This window comes from Pavona decussata, unplaced genomic scaffold (genome assembly GCF_977016875.1).
Source record: "Pavona decussata unplaced genomic scaffold, jaPavDecu1.1 SCAFFOLD_182, whole genome shotgun sequence".
NCBI lineage: Eukaryota > Metazoa > Cnidaria > Anthozoa > Scleractinia > Agariciidae > Pavona > Pavona decussata.
Genome location: NW_028145592.1, coordinates 556,835 through 577,237, shown reverse-complemented (window position 1 = coordinate 577,237; position 20,403 = coordinate 556,835). Strand labels below are relative to the sequence as shown.

Genomic DNA, 20,403 nt, shown 5'->3' with positions numbered 1-20,403 from the left:
GGAAGTGACAGTGAAGAAATCGATGAATTTTCGCATTCAAGGAACTAAAAATAAATTAAATTTCTAGTTGACAAAAAGAACGTGGCAGCGAGTAGCCTAGACAAAAAGCAACACCAGACTTGAGAAATAACATCAGTCTAAGGCCAAAACTATTATGTGAGAAATTTTAAATTTAAACTCGGTCATTTTATCAGACTCTTTGACGGTTACAATTTGTACAACTCATGGGAAAAATATGTTCTACTTTTTCTCACCTTACATTTTCGTCGAGCGACGAGTACGCAAGTCACTGTTGAGCTGCTGAGCTAGCTACCTAGCTATTTAATACAGCGATTCAGGTAGCTATAGTTCAGTTACGCGTTATCGAACTACACATATCCGTCTTTAATTAAGGTCTTTCAGTGCCAGACGTCCCAACCTAAAATGAGATTTAAAAGCGCAAAACCCCCAGAGCAAAAAAGCAGATGACAAGTATGGTGTCTAATTATCGACACTGGTTGTTTGAAAGGTTGTGAAACTATTCTTATCACAAATGCATTTTGGTCAATTGTTGTTCATTTTCCCGCTCATGATAAATGAATCATCGAGCACACAGGGTATGAGAATTGATCTTTTACCGAGGGTTAAAAAAAAAAAAAGAAAGAAAAAAGGTTTATTATTTGCCCTCGGTAAAAGATCAATCTTTGTCCTGAGAAGACTTCATGCTGCCACGTTATTTTTGTCAACCGAAGTCGCATGGAGTAAAGTGAACATGAAATTTAATTTACTACGGATTTACTCATAGTTCCTCGAATGCGAAAACTATAAACAGTTTTCATCGCTTTCTTTACCCTCACTTCTTCCAAATCAACAATCAGACGATCAAATCCTCGAATTGTTGTTAATATTTAGCAAGAGTCCGCAGCCTCAAAAAAGCTGCTGCTCTTATAAAATTGGCGCAAAAACATGACGCGCTCTTCATTTAATTTATTTCCCGCGTAAATCGTATTTCGCATAATTATGCCATTCCGCACGCCATTCCACATACCATTCCGCAAACTCTTTCCGCCTTTTACCCTCACCGCAGACGAACACCAATAATACAGTTTATTGCAAACGTATCAAATTGAATAAAGCGGCCAACGCGGCCGGAATTTAGCCCTGTTCATGAAACATTTTTACACCCTAGAACAAGGCTGACTAGTTCTTTGTTGTTTCAGAATATGGCAAGATTCTTGTCAAGGGGAAAAAAATATGACGGCATGAGTCTTTCCGATTTATTGTCTTGGGACCACACGGCGTATCACGTTAATAGACGAATAATCAAAATTCGACAGGGTACGAGATCGAGACTGGGTGCTAGTACATCTTCTCAAAACAAGTGCACATGCTGTGCACGTGGTCAAGATCACGTGCCATACCAATCTCGTTGAGAGACCACATTACTCTTATCCAGCGGAATGGGCAACGATACTTCTAAGATCAATATCGGATCCGAACCTTTGTATTAAACGATAAACTACACCGTAGTAATCTTCAAAGAGTTGAGGTACGTAACTTCGATACTGTAGTCAAGTTTATTATAATGACTTCCTACGGTAAAGTAGCGTGAGGGTTAGGGTTATTTCAACTTTAAGGAGAAGTTAGTATAATCCTTTTAAAGATTATGCCTTTTAGAAAAGGCATTCTGATACCTAGCTCCATTTTTGTTGGAGCCACTGAAACAACTCTTTGTAAATCCTACATTAATAATTTATGAAGAAGAGAAAACAAAGGAAACCACTACGGCAAAGGAGATTTATGGTGAATTATTCAGGTTTGAGAAGCTATAGCAAACAGGCTCGAAAGACTGTTTTATCCGATTTCCAAACACCTTGAACTTGGTTACAAACACTCCACTGCGCCTCGTTTATTCAACTCACGTCTCAGTGTTTGGAAATCAGATGAAACGCGCGCTTCCTCCTATAAGATATATTGCAGTACCAAGACATAGCACAGGGGTACCCAACGAAAATCTTGTCAAAGAAAAACACGTAAAATGTTGTCTTCTTTGTTCCCACATCGTTTAGGTGCTTTATTAAAGACACATTTGTGTCAGTTATTCCTGTTCGGATACTTAAGCTGAAAATTTACGTCTCAGAAAGTTTTACTGAAGAAACGGAATCTTATTTCTCGAGCAGTTCTTGATTCAGTAAATGCTAGCTAATCTTATTTCACATTTTAACGACATTTGCCTCTCCCGAAACAAAAGAAATTAGTTTTCCAGTGTTACGAAATTCTGAGCTGACATTTTGCCAGAGGAAACCATAGATTTTTGTTTAAAACTAAATCAGAACTTCTGAGACGATTTAGGACTTTTGAACAAATCATGATCCATCGAAATTAACCGTTGGGTTCCCCTGATAGAATAAGTCGAGCTAAAAGTTGTTTTCAGAATTTCAAAGCGTTATAAAACAATACAGTTCAAAGTAAGTTCCCTCTTCATAACAATCCTCCCACAGTGCTAGGCGGTGGAGGCGCATCTCGCCCGCAGTAGCGGAAGTTACAGCCAGAAGTAGGACCCAATTTGTATACGTAAAAACCCCCACAATTCCTCACGAGCACCTTACGGCGATGCTGGCAGCATCCTGAAAAATAATCACCAAAACAGACGAGCATCTCGACACAGCCATCATATTTATGGGGATGCGAGCCGAACAGCCAACCGGGATATTGCGTGTTACATCTTCCTGGGCCTGGGCACGAGTTGGTCATCTGAGAGCCAGCAGCGCCTGAGATTCGGTACCAGCCCCCCGCTAAGTTGTTGTCGCATTTGCCAAACAGTGTCCCACTATTGATATTTCTGTCGCTTTCTGTGAGAAGGCGATAGTGCTGGCATTCATATGCCACTGTTCCGACATTGTAACCTGAATGAGAGTGAAAACAAACAAAAAAAAAAAACAACAACAACAACAACAAAAATCAGGAGCCCATGAGTAGGAGACTGAGGAGCCTGGGGCAAGATTCACAAAGCCCTCCTCAGCAACCTCGCTAGGGAAAAGGCCCTGGGAACGAGGTTGCCTCCTCTCCTGAGTTAAAGGGACAGTGTTACTTATTTTTAGTGTCACTTTGAATAGCGAAAAAAAAAAGGTATTTGTATTAATGGAAACATTAAAATAATGGTTTAATTTTGCTGAAAATATCCATACTAGGGCACAGAAATTGGTATGAATTATTTTTATCTGCAGATGGCTAGGATGGAGATGGATTGCAACTCAGTGAAAAAATAGGCAATTTTTTTCAAGTTAATCCTGCAAATTTGTTTTTGAGAAATTGATAAAAACTAATTATAGTTTACTCTTCCTCGAAAAAAATCATTTCATATTTGCCTCCCAGGGTTCTAAGAGCGATTTTACGTAGGTTATAGGTGCTCTGTGCCAAATATTTGAGCAGTTAATTAGGCCAAAATTCAGCAACATCTCTGTGACAATGCCCCTTTAAGACGTATCTTAAGTTTCGTTCTTAATAATGGTAAATCCATGGAGTCCTAGAGCTCTGATTTTCTGTACTGGGATCCTGGAACATTGCAGTTTTTTTGCCTGAAGCCCTGGAAACCTAAATCCCTTCGAGATCCTGGTGTGTTTTCTTATTCTGACTTACAGTATGGTTGTGTCCCGCTCCATCGGCCATCTTTGCCGCAAACTCTGGCTGAAGATCCGTACAGCATACATCCGGGATTACAAGCGAACCGTACAACACTTCCCACTACAGGCCGGTTACTGTCTGCCAGTTTGTAACCATCCACGGGGTCTGGTAATTCACGACACGCTTTCAACTCTGTGTAGGATTAGAAAGAAGAACTATCAGTGTAATGACACTTGTATTGTAATGATCTGTGTTTGCCTGATGTTTTTCTTTTAGTACTCTGATTATTTTTATGTTTGTATGTTTTTCAAAGAAAACGACCATCGGAAAGGAATAAAGAAGTTGCGGTAAAGACCGAAAAGACTTGATAGCCCTTAAGAAAAAACGAACTCCCGATACTTTCTTTTTACGGGACCAAAGTTAAAGAAAATCGAACGTCAACCTCGGCAAGCCTTACACTACTTTATAATGGACCTTGTAAACATGCATTCGATAACGGAAGGAACTAACCCAAACGAGCTATTTGAAGAGATTTTGGGATAATTGTCTGTGGTTTATAAATCGTGAAATTTGAGGTAACCAATCTGAATAAACATATTTCAAACGACCTATTCTGTTCGTTATTATGCTCCAAGAGTACTATTCCGGCTCCTCGAATTCGAACTATGCTCGTGGAAAATTAAATTATGGGCTAAAAATACTCAAACATTAAAAACATGAGCCATGCTTTAACACCACATGAAAAATTCTGCACTATTTCATACAATAATTTCTAATGCTACAAAATTATTTAATTGGAGTTTCGGTCATTCTCCACTATGATTTTCTCACTAGTACCCAGCTACCCCTCTTCCCTACTTTTCCTCGTTCTCAGGCTTTAAGCTTTATTTGGGCTGTGTCTAAAAGTGCAACGGAGACTCGGGGACGGGGAAGTGGGAAGTGGGGACGCGAGATGTGAGACGCCGGGACGCGATATCGGGAAAAAAAAACATAGCAATGTAGTAAAGAAAAGAAAAAAAAGAAAGCTAACAAACTCGCGTCCTTGCGTCCCCGTCGCCCGTCCACGAGTCCCCGTCCCACTTTTAAACACAGCCGCTTATCAGTGCTCTAATTTTGCTCGAAAATGGGCTTTTCTTCCGGATTCTACCAGAATGAAAGTTTCTACTCCTGTAATCCTATTATACTCAAAATTCTTCCGGCATAATGTCTAGCGGTAGTCTCCTTCATAGCCGTTATAGGCTCATCAGGCGACGCTCATCCCCCGAAAGCTTTGCGTAATGTGTGCGTAAAGGACTACTACGGTGGTGAAGCGAAGAGAACATTTTGCCGCTCCCTACCCTTACCCCAACGAGTAGCTCAACAGTCAAACAACATGGAATAATTGCCGCTTGCCTGGAATGGGCATTTACACCTAGGGAGCTATGAAACAAGTTGTGTACTCACGGATCTTTGTTGTGTAGAAGAAAGGCTCGTCTGGCCGCACAGAGGTCACTCCAACGCACTTGTAGTCTCCTTGGTCGGAAGGTCGCAGGCGCTCTAGGTTTAACTCTCCAATAACTTCATCACCGATGATCGTTATTTTGGTTGGCATCTTAACGTCGTCCTTATACCAAGTGACATTTGGCAGAGGCACGCCTCGCGCCGAGCAATTCACACGCACAGGGCTATCAAAGTCGTTTACTGTTACTTCACTCCTGGGAACCAATGTTACTCTTACAGGTTCTACAAAAAAAATTATGAGAATTGGCCATCTCCGAGTTGCTTTGAGCCTCAGTATCAAAGTGAAAATTAGTTTTTATTCATATGCAACTCAGAACTAATTTTCACACGAAAAGCTTTGCACTAAGCCTCTGTTTCACAGTGAGGTTCAAAGCAACTCGGAATAGCCCATTTCCGAGTTGCAGGAAACCTCATTATGAAAGCGAGGCTAAGTGCAAAACTTTTTCATATGGAAATTCGTTTTGTTTGCATGTGAATGAAAGCTAATTTTCATAGCAAAAACTTTGCACTTACCCTTGCTTTCATAATGGGGTTCAAAGCAACTCGGAAATGGCCTATTGGCCTATTATAATGATTGTTGGTACGGTGGGTTCCGTTAATTGATGTTACACGGAAAACGGAAAATGGTTGGATAATGGAGGCTCGGGACTCTGAGTTTAGTGCCATTTTCATTAAGAAAAGTTAAACTCAGTTAAGTATAAATGAAACTGAAGTATGATCCACGTAACCAGGTAAACGGTGTCGTGATTTCGCTTAGTTTCCGGTTCCGGCCTGTGGTGATCATATCAGTAGTTCCCAGGCCACTACATTGCAAGTTGGTATAAAAGTTGATTGCTCACGTGTACATTTCACTTCACTTCGCTTCGTTTCATCTTTTGCTGCTATATTAAACGTGTGTGTTCACAACCTACGTCTCCGGTTCTTGATCAAGAACTACTATAACTAGTTTTTGGTTTCTGTAATAATAGTCATCCATACTGTTTATTGCGTCAGTCGTTCTTTTCTCAGTTTCTCATTCAACGAATACGTTCGCCACCATTGCATACCGGAAAGGGAAACAAGATAATGGGGGTCTGCTTAAAAAAATGACAAACGAAAAAGCATTTTTAAGGAAAGTTTCAAATAAAACCTTCCTTGAATAACAAGCAAACTATCAATCAGCATGTATTTCTTTTCCAAGATTGTGACAGCACTTAAAATTCTAAGAGATCTTGCCTGACTACCTAGTAGCATTGTTCTTACCATACGTCAGAACCGTGACTTCGGTGGCGCCCATCACAGATCCAGCAGGAGTAGAAGCGTGACACATGTAGATATCTTCGTCTTCCTTAATGGGATTTTGAAAGTACAGGTTGTTATTGCGAATGTAGTGTCTTCCAGACGGAAGCTCCTTGTTGCCTTGACGACGCCATTCTATTTTTGGCTTCGGAAACCCTGCAACGGAGCATTTGAGTTCCGTGACTTGCCCGGTGAATGCTGTGACTTTTGGAACAGGTGCAATGATGAACTTAGGCTTGGCTGAAAAAGAAGGACATTTCAGAGTCAGTAGATATGCATTAACCTCATTAGTTTGTTGATCCACACAGGGTGTCTAGAATCGGCAATTTGCCTACTCTCAGAATCGTTTGAGCGACCAAAATCTCTATGGACCAACCCACTACCCACCAACCCCAACAACAAACAAGATCAAGAGCGAGTGAGTCTGTCGGGCACATTTATTGTTTTTTGAACGGGACGAAAGGATCATTAGGTGGGGGTGAGAAGGAATCAAGCACTTATCCAGACCAAGCGAACTAAACTAAAAGTGGTCGAATTATAAGGTCATTTTCCTAATTAACCGTTCCTCAAGCGGAGTACGAACAAGCCGAAAAACTGAAAAAAGAAACAAACAACCAAAAAAAAAAAAAAAAATAGAAGAAGAAGACGAAGAAGAAGAAGAAGAAAAGGAACAATAACAACAACAACAACAACAACAACAACAACAACAACAAAACAGTGGGTAGTTTACATGTCCTTCGTCTTTCACTTACTTGCGACGATAATCTCGACATCAGCAATGTCGGTACCCATGAAGTTACTTGCTCTGCAAGCCCAGTTCCCACTGTCCTCTGGGAGCGCAGATTCTAGAATGAAGCTATTCCCGATGACAGCTCTTCCAGTGTTCTTGTTTACCCAGATTATTTCAGGTTGTGGTGTTCCATGCGCAAGACACTGAAGTTCGATCCTTTCTCCTTTTGTGGTTATGTGCGATTTCGGGGGCCGGAGGGTGATATTGGGTTTTGCTGAAGAAAACAAAATCAATGACACCCATTTGTTATCTCGAAGACTGCCAGCAGCCTCTTTTTTCTCCTAATTTCTGTACCGCGCGATGGATCTTCTGGATCTTGCGAGCGGCGAAGCCGCCGTTCACTTTTCTAATTTGCATAATTTTGGCGTCACTTTTTGCGCGTGATCTGAGGGGAAAAAACGACTGCTCGCAGTCTAGTTATCTCGTGAATCATATTGCCTTAATTTGAATTAACTATTTGTGTAGTTAATGGGACGATCAATTCAAAACTCCGCATCCCCGGGGGAAACTTTAAAACTTGAGTTGACACAGAAATATTCAGCCAGCAAGAGTCAGCATTAGACTACCTAGCTAGATAAACAAAGGAGGATATTACTATCTTCCCGGCATGCACCGCGTAGCAACTATATTATCAAACGGCTGGCCCCACGTGAATTTCATTTTTCAATGGACACCGTCGAGATAGTAACGCGGCAACTCGAGGTTTTCGAGAAATCGAGTGTTATTTACTTGAATTGCGTGGATTTAGCCGTCGATATCAGGCAGTCTTCGGAAATGCTGCATTTATAGAGTATAAGATGCTTCTCGGGCACGTGAACTTTCCAGATGAGCTGAAAAATCGGAGATTGGTGCTGTCTCCGAACATGCCGCAAACAGTGACAGTTTGAAAACGTTCGATCGACCGCTTGAAGCACCTTTCGTGCCTTTCTCGGCGACCTCTTCAGATGTTGACTTGAGGGTAATGGCTCCTACAATAAAACGAAATACATGAAGCGAAAACAGAGAAAATCTCGAATACAAGGAGCTTGGAACGTGAGTCCCAAGCAATAAATACAGGTCGAATCATGACACAAATCGCGCCAAAAATCCCTCACATTCAACTTCAAAATTTTTGTTGAAAACGTGGAGTCAATAGGAGTCAATCAGTTCCCAGTGAAACTTTGAAATACAAAAGCAAATATTTGAATATTATAATCCTATTGACTCGTCGTTTAAGTTCCGAAATAACGCATTCAAAATAGGTCATGCATATTCAATAACAACAGTCATGGTTGACAAGCCACGAACAATATGCAAAGTATTGCTCTTTTGCTTATTTGAATGTAAATGAAATAAATAAAGATAAATTATTCACCATGGATAATTTGTGATACGAAGAAATCCAGCTCAAACTTGGCCTCAAACACCCGCATTCCTCTCACTGACCGAAAGCCATTTTACCGAAATTGGCGCAAGGTACGATGGGAAGATAGTAATATCCTCCTTTTAGATAAACAAGAAAAGGGAGGTTTTAATCTTATTGTCATTTTTTACTGCTGGATAGAGGGGGTGGCTACTTAATAAAGACACCATCTTTTGACGTTGAGGAAGAGGGATGCAGGCAGAGACCACCATCTATTTTGTGGCTTGGTAGGTCATGCTTCAGTATAGTAGTTTTGGCCACTTCCCTTACGGTGGGACGGATGTCCCCGTACTCGTGTGAAGTTTGGTGCTGTAAAACTGAGTGCGCTTTCGAGGAAAATAACAGTTATTCTGGGATTTATGAACCACTTACAGAACCCTTCGAACGACGGGCCCCTCTCCACAGGCTCCTTTTGTTGACTATCCGGGGCTTGTGGTTGGCTCACGGATGAAGTTGGTGAACTTCCTGGGGGCCCTGGAGGACCACGTAACCCGCGAGATCCACGAGTTCCTGGGGGCCCGGGATTTCCTGGGGGACCGGGGGGTCCGTCAGATCCCGGAGCACCTGATGCCCCTGGTGAACCTTCTGCGCCCGCGGAACCAGATGCCCCAGGAGGACCAGGGGGACCTTGAATCCCTGGGGGACCCTCAGGACCTTGAGGCCCCTGAGATCCGGGGGGTCCTGGGATTGCCTTGTCATCTGCAAAGAAAAAATCTTGATATGAACTTAATTATTAGAAAGGTGGGATAAAAAAGTTCATAAAAATCATCTACTCGTAGGATTCGTATGACTCGCACCAGTTGAATTTCACTTTTACGACTAGAACAAGTGGTGTATAGTAAATGACTGTGACTGTGCAGACTGATATGCCGAATGGCCACATTTACCGCAGTCTCCCCAACCTGACTGACTGCAGTGTGTAACCAAAACAATAAAAAAAACAATAAATATATTATAGAAACATTTTTCTGTTTGTTCAATTTCGACGCTTATAAATGGGGTATGAGTGTCACGGTGGTGGTTTATTTGTTGAAAGTGTTACATATAAGAAGAGGGCTAGAAACACAGAAGTGTATTTTTTTAACTCTTTGGTAATCCCAAATGACTTTAGAAACAAAATCTTTATGTGATTTTGCAAAAGTTGAAAGGGAAAATTTCAGGCGTACGAACAAATCTGTTCTTCAAAAACTCATTAATAATTCATAAGCCCATTGACCTATCAAATGGTCGATAAAACATCACGTGCAGTGGTTTTAAAACCCGATGAAACCTCCTCCTTATTAGTATGCGGTGTTTAATGTTTTTCTCGTCTGCTAATTTCCAACGTTCACAAAAACATCATTGTTATGAACTCTCTTGACACAAGCTTTTCCAGGAATGTTTTTGAAGCCGTTCAAAAAACTCGCTGCACGTGTTTTATCGGGTCTAAAACCACTCTGCTGCGCGTCATGGTTTTAAATTCCGATAACACACTGCTGCTCGTGTTTTAAACATTACATATCAGTCCTCCACTCCGATCATTACACCGTTGTTCGAAAGCTAATAAACGCTAATCCACGATTAAAAGTCAACCGTGGTTTTCATGTCGCTCGTTAAAAGTGTTTTTAAAAGCTAAGTCAAAACTGAGGGACAAAAATCTTTTGGAAAATTTTTTACTATTTGTAATTTAACTCGAATCAAAGTTCACGTTAATCCAGGATTAGCTTTATCGGGGTTTGAACAACTGGACCCAAGAAAATAAAGCATTCTTTGACTTTGAGTTGGATGATAAAAACAAGAGAGCAAAACCTGTTTTAAGTTACCTGTTGAATTCTTCCAGTTTTTAAGGCTGATAGCCTGACCAATATTTAACAACCATCCGATCGCACCACACCCTGCATGTGCGGTGTTTCGTCCTTGATTATTTTGGGCTAAAATCTTATTACCTTTCTACTTACCAATACGAGACTGAATAATATCTTCCACCTCTTGACGAGCGGCAGGCGTTCCAAGCAGATTTCCGTCAACTGCACAAAGACCAAGAGAACCAACTCAGAACTCTTATTGTTAACCCTTTAATGATCCCTGATATCAAAGAACAGATTCTCCAATCTTGTCCCCATACTTTTCGTACAAAAGTACTGGGGAAGACGTTGTTAGAACATCAACAAAATTCGCCTTGGGTGATCATATCCTTAATTCTCATGACCTCAGGGGTTGGATGAACATTGATATTACAAGAAGAAATTTGATATTGATCATAGTTAGGACTTAACGGGTTAATGAGCTTAGCGCGTTGCGGAAAATGAGCAAATAAGCAGCGATATTCGACGCAGAGAACGGCAGAGTCAGGGTACTGGTGGAAAAAAGTAACCTTGCCGGACGCTTTGGAACAGTTTGCAGTTTGCTACCGTGAGAAAAATAGAAAAGAAATAAAAAATTATAAAATGAATTTTTGAACCTCCGAGCAGGTAAAGATATGTTGAAACTCGACCAGTTAGTAAACACAAACAAACAAACAAACAAACAAACAAAAAAAAGTGGGGGAGGGGGTATATCTGTGCCATCAAACAACAGTGTTAATGTACGTTCACTGCACTCTGCGATGCGTAAAAGAGGTGAATGTAAAATAACCATATTTAATATTTTATTTATATTAGAAATAATTATATTTTCTTTGAATATTGCCAGGATTTACTTACCTAAGGTGCAAATATTCGAGCCAGATCCATCCTGTAAAAGATAAAATCCGAAGATCACCAAAAAAGAAGGAAGAAAACCAAAAAAAAAAAAAAAAAAACTGGAAAAAAAAATCACAAAGCAACCACCTTGCAAAAGTTAAACTTGACTAAGTGCACTTCAAAGTTTAAAGAAGGCCAACTTTAATTTTAATTTAAAGAATCGAAATTCGACGGCAACCCTTTTCATCTCCTAGACTAGCAGTCTCTTATCTTTTTAAGGAATATTAATCAGCAAAGGAAGCGAAACGCGCGACAGTTTTTCTATCCGCCACGCGTTGCATCAACGTTCCCTGGGACGGGAAGAGGAGAGAAATACAATAAAATCTGCAATTCCACAGCGACAAACTGATGAGTGGTGCCGGATCACTTGTAGACCTGGATCAGCAAATTATTTCAAATACAAAATACTGACTGCCGACTGATCCCAACGGCCGAGGTGACGAGCTTGATAGAATAAACAACAAAGGCTAGAATAACTGAAATATATTTGCTAAAGAAAAACAAACAAAAAAAACAAACAAACAAAATTTTGCCCGATATTTCGGTTTGCAATGACTCAGTTAGAAAGACTCGTGAAGCTCATTTAATCAACTAAGCTAAAACATTGCACCCTCTTGGTAAAAATAGACGTGACGAAACACGCCAATGACATGTCTTACACTTGCATGTAACGTAGTCCTAAACAACCAATCATTGTCATGCATTTTATATTTTAAATCTTCATTTGCAACGATCCTTTTATGTTTCTCACTTTCTTTTTCGTTCAGTCCCCGAGGAAGGTTTGTATTGCAAACCGAAATATCGAACAAAAATTTGTTTTCTTATTGTATGAAGCTCGTCACCTCCGCCGTTGGGATCAGTCTACCGTCAGTACTTTGAATAGGAGAGACCCTGGGAACGAGGTTGGCGTTGCATCTCCTCGCGGGAGGCAATTTTCGCGTGCGCGTGCGTGTTTCGTTTGCTTTACTGTTCCTAGGAAGAACGTAAGGCAGGGGCTACTCGTATACGTAGGCCTATATATTTCCTGGAAGCAGCACTGTCTCGGCCAGAAAATAGGGAAAGAAATGCTAACCAACTACACTCCTCGTGATCGTTTGTCGGTTGAGTTTTCAATCTCCGATTCTGCCCACCTCTCACCTCTCTCCGACGTAGGGAGGAGAACAGAATGTACACTGTACCTTTCCCGGAGGGTTCACCCCTTGTTAGTTCAAATGATCAAAGCTCTTCACATAGCTATTGACTAAAGGCGGTAATGGGCTCCTGCTAAAGGGCTTCCGGTTTTTGCTGACATAAAGGATAACATTTAGCAGATTTTAAGTCAATGTTTATGAGATTTTTCGGGTTTGGTTAGCCTGCGTGGCAGGCGCTAGAAAGGTGAGGAGCTGGAGATAGGGAATCGGGCGCGCGCGCAGCGAGGGAGTCTGGGAGTACCTCCCCCCCTTGCGGCCCGTGAGAGAGATAGCTTCTTTTTCCTTCCCCTCCGTGCTCCTTAACTTCGCGCGTGGGACTCATCATCAGTCCACGTAGACCGTTAGTTTGGTCTGCAAAGAGCATAAATCTACTGTTTCAGCTATTTAGAGAAAAGGCTTTAGAAATGAAATAAAAAAATAGTGATATTAAAATCTCGTAAAAAAAAATGGTGATATCAAAATACCAAAAACGCGAGACCCACTCACAATTCTGAGGGGGTACCACTCGGAGCATACCTGAGTGCATTTCAACTTCACAGGGCTGGAGTGAGGTTGAGGTTGTGCCGTGCCATCCATACCTCCATGTGGAGTTTCCTTTGTCGTCTGAGGAGATTCAGGCGTCATCCCATTCGGGCTATGGCCGCCACCTCCTTCATCCGGAGATGCAGTCATCGTCATCATGCCACCGTGGCCACCGCCTCCCCCTGGTTCAAGTTGACGAATATTACGCGACTTGAAGACAAAATCTGCAAATGGCCGGGAAGGTTTCTTGTTCGCCTCCAACAAAGGTCGAACATCAGCCTTCACGGATTCGATTTCTTGTCGCAGAAGATGCGCATTGAAGATTAACCACGCGACTGTTATTAGCAGCGTAACGAAATTCAACAACGTGAGAAAGTGATGAGCTGTAAGCGACGAGCTACGACTGAGCTCTACCCGCTTTATCATGGTGGCTGAAAAACCGAGAATCTCGCTCCTTTCAGCTCTGATATCGAAGAATCATAATTTATCTGAGAGGTATTGTTTACAGGAAATCAACGGTGTTGAGTTACAAAATAAAGAAATTTTTACATCTTCACATAATTGATTAATTGATCGATAAGGTCAAGTGTCTGGCTGTGCATGAAAAGAAAGTAAAACGAACAGTTTTTTTGAATGCCGGGTTAACATGAGAAGGTTCTGGCTTTTGAGTTGATTAAATAAAATGTTTAAAATGTTTCACATTCAACTCGTTCTAGAGAGAGAAAATGAATTTGTCACTTCATTAAGATAACATGAAGTACGCTTTTGTTTTGCTGTCAACCGCAGGTGTAAGTTATTCTGGGCGCGGGAAAATTGCACATGGCGGCTTTTAATACCGTGAAGGTTTCACAGAAAAACAAATCTTAATCACGACATAACTAATGCCTCTTTCTGAGCTAATTGCCTCTTTAGGGAGTAATCCTTACTTTTCAGCTGGATTTGGTTTAGTTGGTGTCGGCGCCGGACTGGCAGCGTTGAAGAAAGGAGGCCAGTATGCTTTCACCGCGTTTCGTCGTTACGCTATCATCACCCTTGAAGTCCCAAGCAAAGACAAGAGTTATCACTGGGTTTTACAATGGATCACCGCTCAAGGTCAGAGAGCGCAGCATCTTAGTGTAGAGACAACGTTTCAGCAGCATGAAACCGGGAAAGTGAGCACGAGTTTTGATTTCTCGCCGAGTCCAGGGGTTCACTTCTTCAAGTACAAGAACAGCTTCGTGAAAGTGGAGCGATCTCGGGAAAAAATGGTGGACCTCACAACGGGAGCGCCTTGGGAAACTGTAACTCTGACAGCACTTGCTACAAACAAGCAGCTTTTCTTTGATATTTTGAGCGAAGCAAGACGCATGGCGCTTGAAAAGCAGGAGGGTAAAACGGTGATGTACATTGCAATGGGAGCAGAGTGGAGGCAGTTTGGATTTCCGAGACGAAAGAGACCTTTAGACTCTGTTATCTTGGACGATGGAATATCTGAAAGAATTTTAGCAGATGTTAAGGAGTTTATTGAATCACCTAAATGGTACATGGACAGAGGTATTCTGAGCAAACTTATGTAATGTTTGGGAGTTACTACAATACGGGGAAGGGGAGGGGGATGGGTGGGTGTAGGAGAGACTTCCATAAAAGTAATGGTGTACTGCTACATGTAAGGGTGATTGTAATACAGAAGACTACAGAAAACCAACGGTCAGTTGTGACCCAGTCACCCACAAATTTTCAGTATATTTTAACTTTTTGGGAGTGGATTTTTGTTTGAGACAGATGCTTGCATAGTGACTCTGTCATCATCATTGTTATCGTTGCTGTTGTAATCATCATCATCATCATTATCAATCCTTAGCACTCGCAGGGGAGCAAACAGCTGTAGGACATCCACCAGAATTGCCATCCCCACACAGTTCCTTGCTTAATGTTTCGGCGCTCTCCCATGAACAGCCCACTCCTTCCAACTCTCCCAATATGGAATATCTCTGGTTGTTTGTGTGGTGTCCTGTTTTCCTCTTTTCTTGTGGGTGGTTTTCCAAGGCTTTTCTCACCACATTGTTACTGTCTTTTCTGAGGGAATGCACTCACTCACCACAAAATTTGACAAAGTCATCCATATCTTAACTCTCTATCTTGGAATGAAATTTTTCTTGTTTTCAACCTTTCGTCTTTCTACAGGAATACCATACAGGAGAGGGTATTTACTGTATGGGCCTCCAGGATGTGGGAAAAGTAGCTTCATGTATGTACCAGATTTTGATTTTAATCCTCACTTTGTTATGGATACAGAAATTAATGAACCAAGAAATTAATGCTACTCAAATCAATGAGAATTTGATTTCATGGAGCATAAATTTCCTATAGTAAGACAGGTTTCTTCTCTGATGTGAAGCACAATATCATCAGAATTTTAGACTGGAAGGAAAACAAAATTGTACAGTAAAAACCCGCGTGTAACAACCTAGTGGTTTAAGAACCTGCTGGCAGAAATTTGCCATTTAAATAGCCAAAAATTTAAGATCCTATTCAGCTAAGCAAGATCAAGCAGGTTCTTATATGTGGGTATCAGTTACATTATGATAAACATTTTAACCAAGGTACAGTAGTTTGAATTTGAGATTGCAAATTTATATTACAAGAAAATACCAAACTGTAACTACAAAGTTTACCCAAGTTTATTTATTTTACTGGTAATCAACAGTATCTCCTTCATAAAAATTAAGAACCTTATTAAGAACCTACTTACGCTAAATTTCCAATGACTACCCCAAAATATAAGAACCTATTTCGCCACTGACTTCAAAAAATGTAGGTTCTTACATGCGGGTTTTTACTGTTTTTGATAGGTAAAGCTCCACATGAGTCACAGGGGCCTACACGGCTGGCTGTTTTTTTTGCGACATGAAAAACTGCAAACATCACAACTCTTCCCTGTGTGAGATTTGACAAAAATAGCCTTTATTTACCCTCGGCAGTGTTTATAGTACAAGTGCTAGTGGGGCAAAGTATTAAACTCCACAAAAAAAAAAAAAAAAAAAAATTAAATTTAACATAACATGGTGAAAAACCAACTGACAAAAGGCAGACCAGGTGGCTATTTACAGGTGTGGTCAAGGAGTTGTATTAAGGGCTACGAAGAAACAACTCCAGCTAGCGGTCTAGGGCCCTAACTGCTTGGCCATGTTCCTTTCCTCAGGATCATTCTTTAAGGACGGCGCCTCCTAATACAGAGGTACTTTTGTACCATTCATGACTATACAGGAAAAGCAGATCTAATAGCAAGGGCTTTTGGAATCCAAACAGAAAATTGGGGGGCAATCACGCATCTTTTAGAGATAATTAAGCTACAATAATTCTAAAAAGTGTCAAAACATAAAACAATGTATGGCATTTTTTTCCTCAAATTGAAGCTTAATTATCTGTGAAAAATGCATGGTTGCCCCTTCTTTTTGTTTTTGGATCTCAATGACCCTTACCAAGATCTGCTTTTCCTGCATGGTTATAAAGCATGCAAAAATATCTTTGCTTTAGCAAGCACTGTTGTTAAGAAACACAAGTTTCTAAGATCATCCCAAAATGTGCAGAATATACACGCAGTAGCAAAAGAGGCACTGTCTAATTAAGAAGTAATTCTTGTGTTTCATCTTGCAGTCAAGCACTTGCTGGAGAACTTGATTACAGTATATGTGTAATGAATTTAAGTGATCGCAGCCTGTCAGATGATCGTCTCAACCATCTTATGAGCGTTGCACCACAGCAGAGTATAATCCTCCTTGAGGATATTGATGCAGCTTTTGTCAAGAGAACAGATGAGAAGGAAGAAGGGAGAACTTCGGGCTACATAAACAGGGTAACAATATCTCACACTCAGGGATATTACTAAGAGCTGGTTACTGGTGAATTTCACCATCTGAAAGAAATCTTGTCATTGGCTGAAATTTCAGCAGAACACAAATACTTGAGGCTACGCTGTAATTTTAAAGGTGCTTAGTCCAAAATAGGTAGCTGGGTTTATTAACAAGTCTGCTGATGTTTTTCTTAGCTACAGCCCTATACACTGTAATTTATTTTGTGGATAAGCTTATCATGGTGGATCTAGGGAAGAGGAGGCATCCCCCCTATTTTGTTAGAGAAAATGTGGTACAAAGAGCCAAGATTGGTAACCCGTCACTCTCCAGTAGTGATCACCAGTTTGAAATTTCGCCTTTAGACAAATTTTCCCAACTAGTATCAAGAAAGATTTGGAGAATGACAAGTAGATATGAATGTTATTTGATAATGGGGCTTTAACCCAGTGTTTAATTTGTCCTTGTAATATCAATGCTTATTCAACCACTGAGGTCATGAGAATTGAGGATATGATCAACCAAGGTGAATTTTCTTGATGTTTTAATAACTTCTCCACAGTACTTTTATAAGAAGATTATGGGGTCAAGATAGGAGAATTTGTTCTTTGATATTAGGGGTTAAAAGTTTAAAGCTCATGTTCAACTGACCTCTTTTTTGGACTTGGCTGTCAACTTATGGGGAGTTTGGATTCCCCACTGATTATGTAGTTCTTGGAACAAATCCTAACGTGTTGCCACTGAAGTGAAAGATATTGAACAGTACTTTCCTGTGGTACTGTTGATGATGCTGTACAAGGTGGTTCTAGCTTTTGAGTCTGTGGATGAAATCCTAAAGTGTGACCATTCAAATGAAAGCTACAGAGCAGTACTTTCCTGTGGTACTGTTTATTATGCTGTACAAGGTGGTTCTAACTTTTGAGTCTGTGGATGAAATCCTAAAGTGTGGCCATTCAAATGAAAGCTACTGAGCAGTACTTTCCTGTGGTACTGTTTATTATGCTGTACAAGGTGGTTCTAACTTTTGAGTCTGTGGATGAAATCCTAAAGTGTGGCCATTCAAATGAAAGCTACTGAGCAGTACTTTCCTGTGGTACTGTTTATTATGCTGTACAATGTGGTTCTAACTTTTGAGTCTGTGGATGAAATCCTAAAGTGTGACCATTCAAATAAAGCTACTGAGCAGTACTTTCCTGTGGTACTATTTATTATGCTGTACAAGGTGGTTCTAACGTCTGAGTCTGAGAAAGTGTGACCATTGAAAATAATGAAAGCTACTGAGTAGTACTTTCTTGTGGTACTATTTATTATGCTGTGCACGGCGGTTCTAACTGTTGAGTCTGTGGATAAAATCCTTTAGTGTGTTCATTTAAGTTAAAGCTACTGAGCAGTACTGTCAGTTTCCTGTGGTGCTGTTTGTTATGCTGTCTATTAAGGTGGTTCAAACTTTTGAGTCTGTGGATTAAATGAAAGCTATTAAGCAGTACTTTCCTGTGGTGCTGTCAATTACGCTGTGAACGATGGTTCTTACATCGCAGTTTGTGAATAAGACCCTCAATTCTGAGTATTGAAATCAGAAGCATTTGAGAATTACTTACTTTCCGCTTACAAGTTATTTTCAGTTTTTTCAAGTACTGAGTAAAATTACAGTATGTTGCTCTTTGAACAGTTTACAACATCCACATATAGGTTTCCTCAAAACAGCAATCCGCATGTGTAAACATCATGTATACGCGCACTCTGGAACAGCTTCAAAGACGTCCTTTTTTAAGGGTCTGCTTTACTGCTTTACTTTTAATAAAGTTAGTTACTTACTTACTTACTTGCTTGCTTGCTTGCTTGCTTGCTTACTTACTTACTTACTTCAAGGAGGTTTCTGAACTGGATTTTCAGGAGACAAAACGTATTATTTTTGTGTTTTTAGTGTACACTTAATTGTAAACATTCATATTGTATGACGACAGTACGACGACAGTTTTTGTTGGTACAATTTTGTATAATTCATTTGTGAATGATCTCGTTCTTTCTCACGTCTTGCCTTTTTGTTTTTATCTTTAGGTGACATTCAGTGGTCTTCTGAACACGTTAGACGGCGTGGCGTCTTCTGAAGAGAGACTCGTTTTCATGACAACCAATCACCTTGACCGACTCGACCCAGCTCTCATTCGGCCCGGCAGAGTAGACGTCAAACAGGAAATCGGCCTCGCTTCCAAGAGCCAGCTTCTCAAAATGTACAGGCGTTTTTATCCTGAACAGACCCCCGCTCGGGCGGAAGAGTTCGCGGACAAAGTTGTGGGAATGGGAAAGAGGAAGAGCATTGCTCAGATACAGGGACATTTTATGCTATTTAAAAATGACTCGTTTGGTGCGATAGAAAATACTGAACAACTAAGTAATTAGTTTATTTTTTTAAAATGGATTAAAAACAATTGTCGTTGTTGTTGTTGTTGTTGTTGTTGTTGTGGTTGGAGTTTCAGCACCATCGGCTACGAAATGCTCGGAAGAAGCTTGTGAGTTTTCAAGAAAATGACTTCTAGACAAAATATGCAAGGAATAAGGGTCGACCCATCCTCGGAGACCCAGTCAGTCGAGGGCAGGCGAAGTGGCACGACGAAAGTTTTCAAAGCTCCTTCGCCAGTTCTTGAAACTTTCGTCGCGCCGACTGGGCCTCCATGAATGGGGTCGACCTGGTTGAAGAAAGCAGTAGTCATAATCGTTTAGGCACGATAAACCATGTTTGGTATCGCATCAAAGTTCTAACGATACCATGATTTATCGATTCCTAGTTTTCTTCTGGATTCATCTTTGGACTAGGCCAAACGCAGCCTTCTGGCAAACGATAGGCCGTCCTCAAAAATGAGCAGAAGCTATATTCTCTGTCACAGCTTTCTTGGGCCTTGGGTTCCGGTTCATCTCGATAGATTTATGATGAATGGCTGTCCACCAAGGCAAAGTGCAATTAATATCTCATGGATTATGCGTCAGCATTAGTGTAGTACGTAAATTTTATCTCATTGTATCAAACCTATTGTGCGTGGAAAGTACATTACCTGTATTGTATGGCCAATGTAGTGGATATTCTTAAAAACCCCAGTGAATATCACTAATAGCAAAAGTGCTGAATTGATCTGTAACCATTCCCGGAGAGATTAACAAAATTGGAGGCCTTTTGTTTGTTTGTCTGTTTGTTTTTCTTCTACGAATATTATTCACTAGACGAATTCGACGACACGAAGTCCAGTTATCAACCATTCATGTCGTTCGCGTACAAAAATCGACGAAAAAGTAAAGCAAACTTTGAAGAAAGAAATACTAGTAATATAGAACCGATTCAATACGTGTAATGACGCGCGCTGTTCATTGGTTCGAATCCCGTTCAAGCCTGAATTTTTCCGGCTTTCTTATTACCGTACATGCATACAGTAGCTGCGATGGTTCTCAATTGTTAATTCGTTATTCCGAAGTTCTATTACATGTATTTAACAAATTTCGCTTCCAAAATTACTTTTCGTTCGTTATATAGGGAGTCTTTCTCAGAGTTGCATAAAGTGCTGAACTGTAAACCATT

The 20,403-nt window shown here is 40.6% G+C and overlaps 2 protein-coding genes across 2 annotated transcripts; one reads left to right on the top strand and one right to left on the bottom strand.

The window, feature by feature from the left end:
* Positions 1-2,166: 2,166 nt before the first annotated feature.
* LOC146463006 (uncharacterized) lies at positions 2,167-13,497 on the bottom strand. Its single transcript, XM_085084978.1, has 9 exons — positions 13,000-13,497; positions 11,255-11,285; positions 10,511-10,579; positions 8,946-9,272; positions 7,134-7,385; positions 6,346-6,621; positions 5,047-5,325; positions 3,619-3,795; positions 2,167-2,885 (listed from the first exon to the last, which is right to left on the bottom strand). The coding sequence occupies exons 1-9, from the start codon at positions 13,429-13,431 to the stop codon at positions 2,461-2,463; spliced, it is 2,268 nt and encodes a 755-aa protein (XP_084941104.1). The 5' UTR covers positions 13,432-13,497; the 3' UTR covers positions 2,167-2,460.
* Positions 13,498-13,793: 296 nt separating this feature from the next.
* LOC146463005 (mitochondrial chaperone BCS1-like) lies at positions 13,794-20,013 on the top strand. Its single transcript, XM_085084976.1, has 4 exons — positions 13,794-14,538; positions 15,169-15,232; positions 16,642-16,840; positions 18,894-20,013. The coding sequence occupies exons 1-4, from the start codon at positions 13,887-13,889 to the stop codon at positions 19,233-19,235; spliced, it is 1,257 nt and encodes a 418-aa protein (XP_084941102.1). The 5' UTR covers positions 13,794-13,886; the 3' UTR covers positions 19,236-20,013.
* Positions 20,014-20,403: the final 390 nt, after the last annotated feature.

Excerpts from the sequence above, each read along its gene's own strand:
- LOC146463006 (XM_085084978.1), bottom strand. The coding sequence starts at position 13,431 with ATGATAAAGCGGGTAGAGCTCAGTCGTAGCTCGTCGCTTACAGCTCAT. Across the intron at positions 10,580-11,254 it reads CTCGAATATTTGCACCTTAG|TTGACGGAAATCTGCTTGGA; the intron begins GTAAGTAAATCC and ends GTCTTTGTGCAG. Across the intron at positions 5,326-6,345 it reads AGTCACGGTTCTGACGTATG|AACCTGTAAGAGTAACATTG; the intron begins GTAAGAACAATG and ends TTTTTTTTGTAG.
- LOC146463005 (XM_085084976.1), top strand. The coding sequence starts at position 13,887 with ATGCCTCTTTCTGAGCTAATTGCCTCTTTAGGGAGTAATCCTTACTTT. Across the intron at positions 14,539-15,168 it reads TAAATGGTACATGGACAGAG|GAATACCATACAGGAGAGGG; the intron begins GTATTCTGAGCA and ends GTCTTTCTACAG. Across the intron at positions 15,233-16,641 it reads TGTGGGAAAAGTAGCTTCAT|TCAAGCACTTGCTGGAGAAC; the intron begins GTATGTACCAGA and ends TTCATCTTGCAG.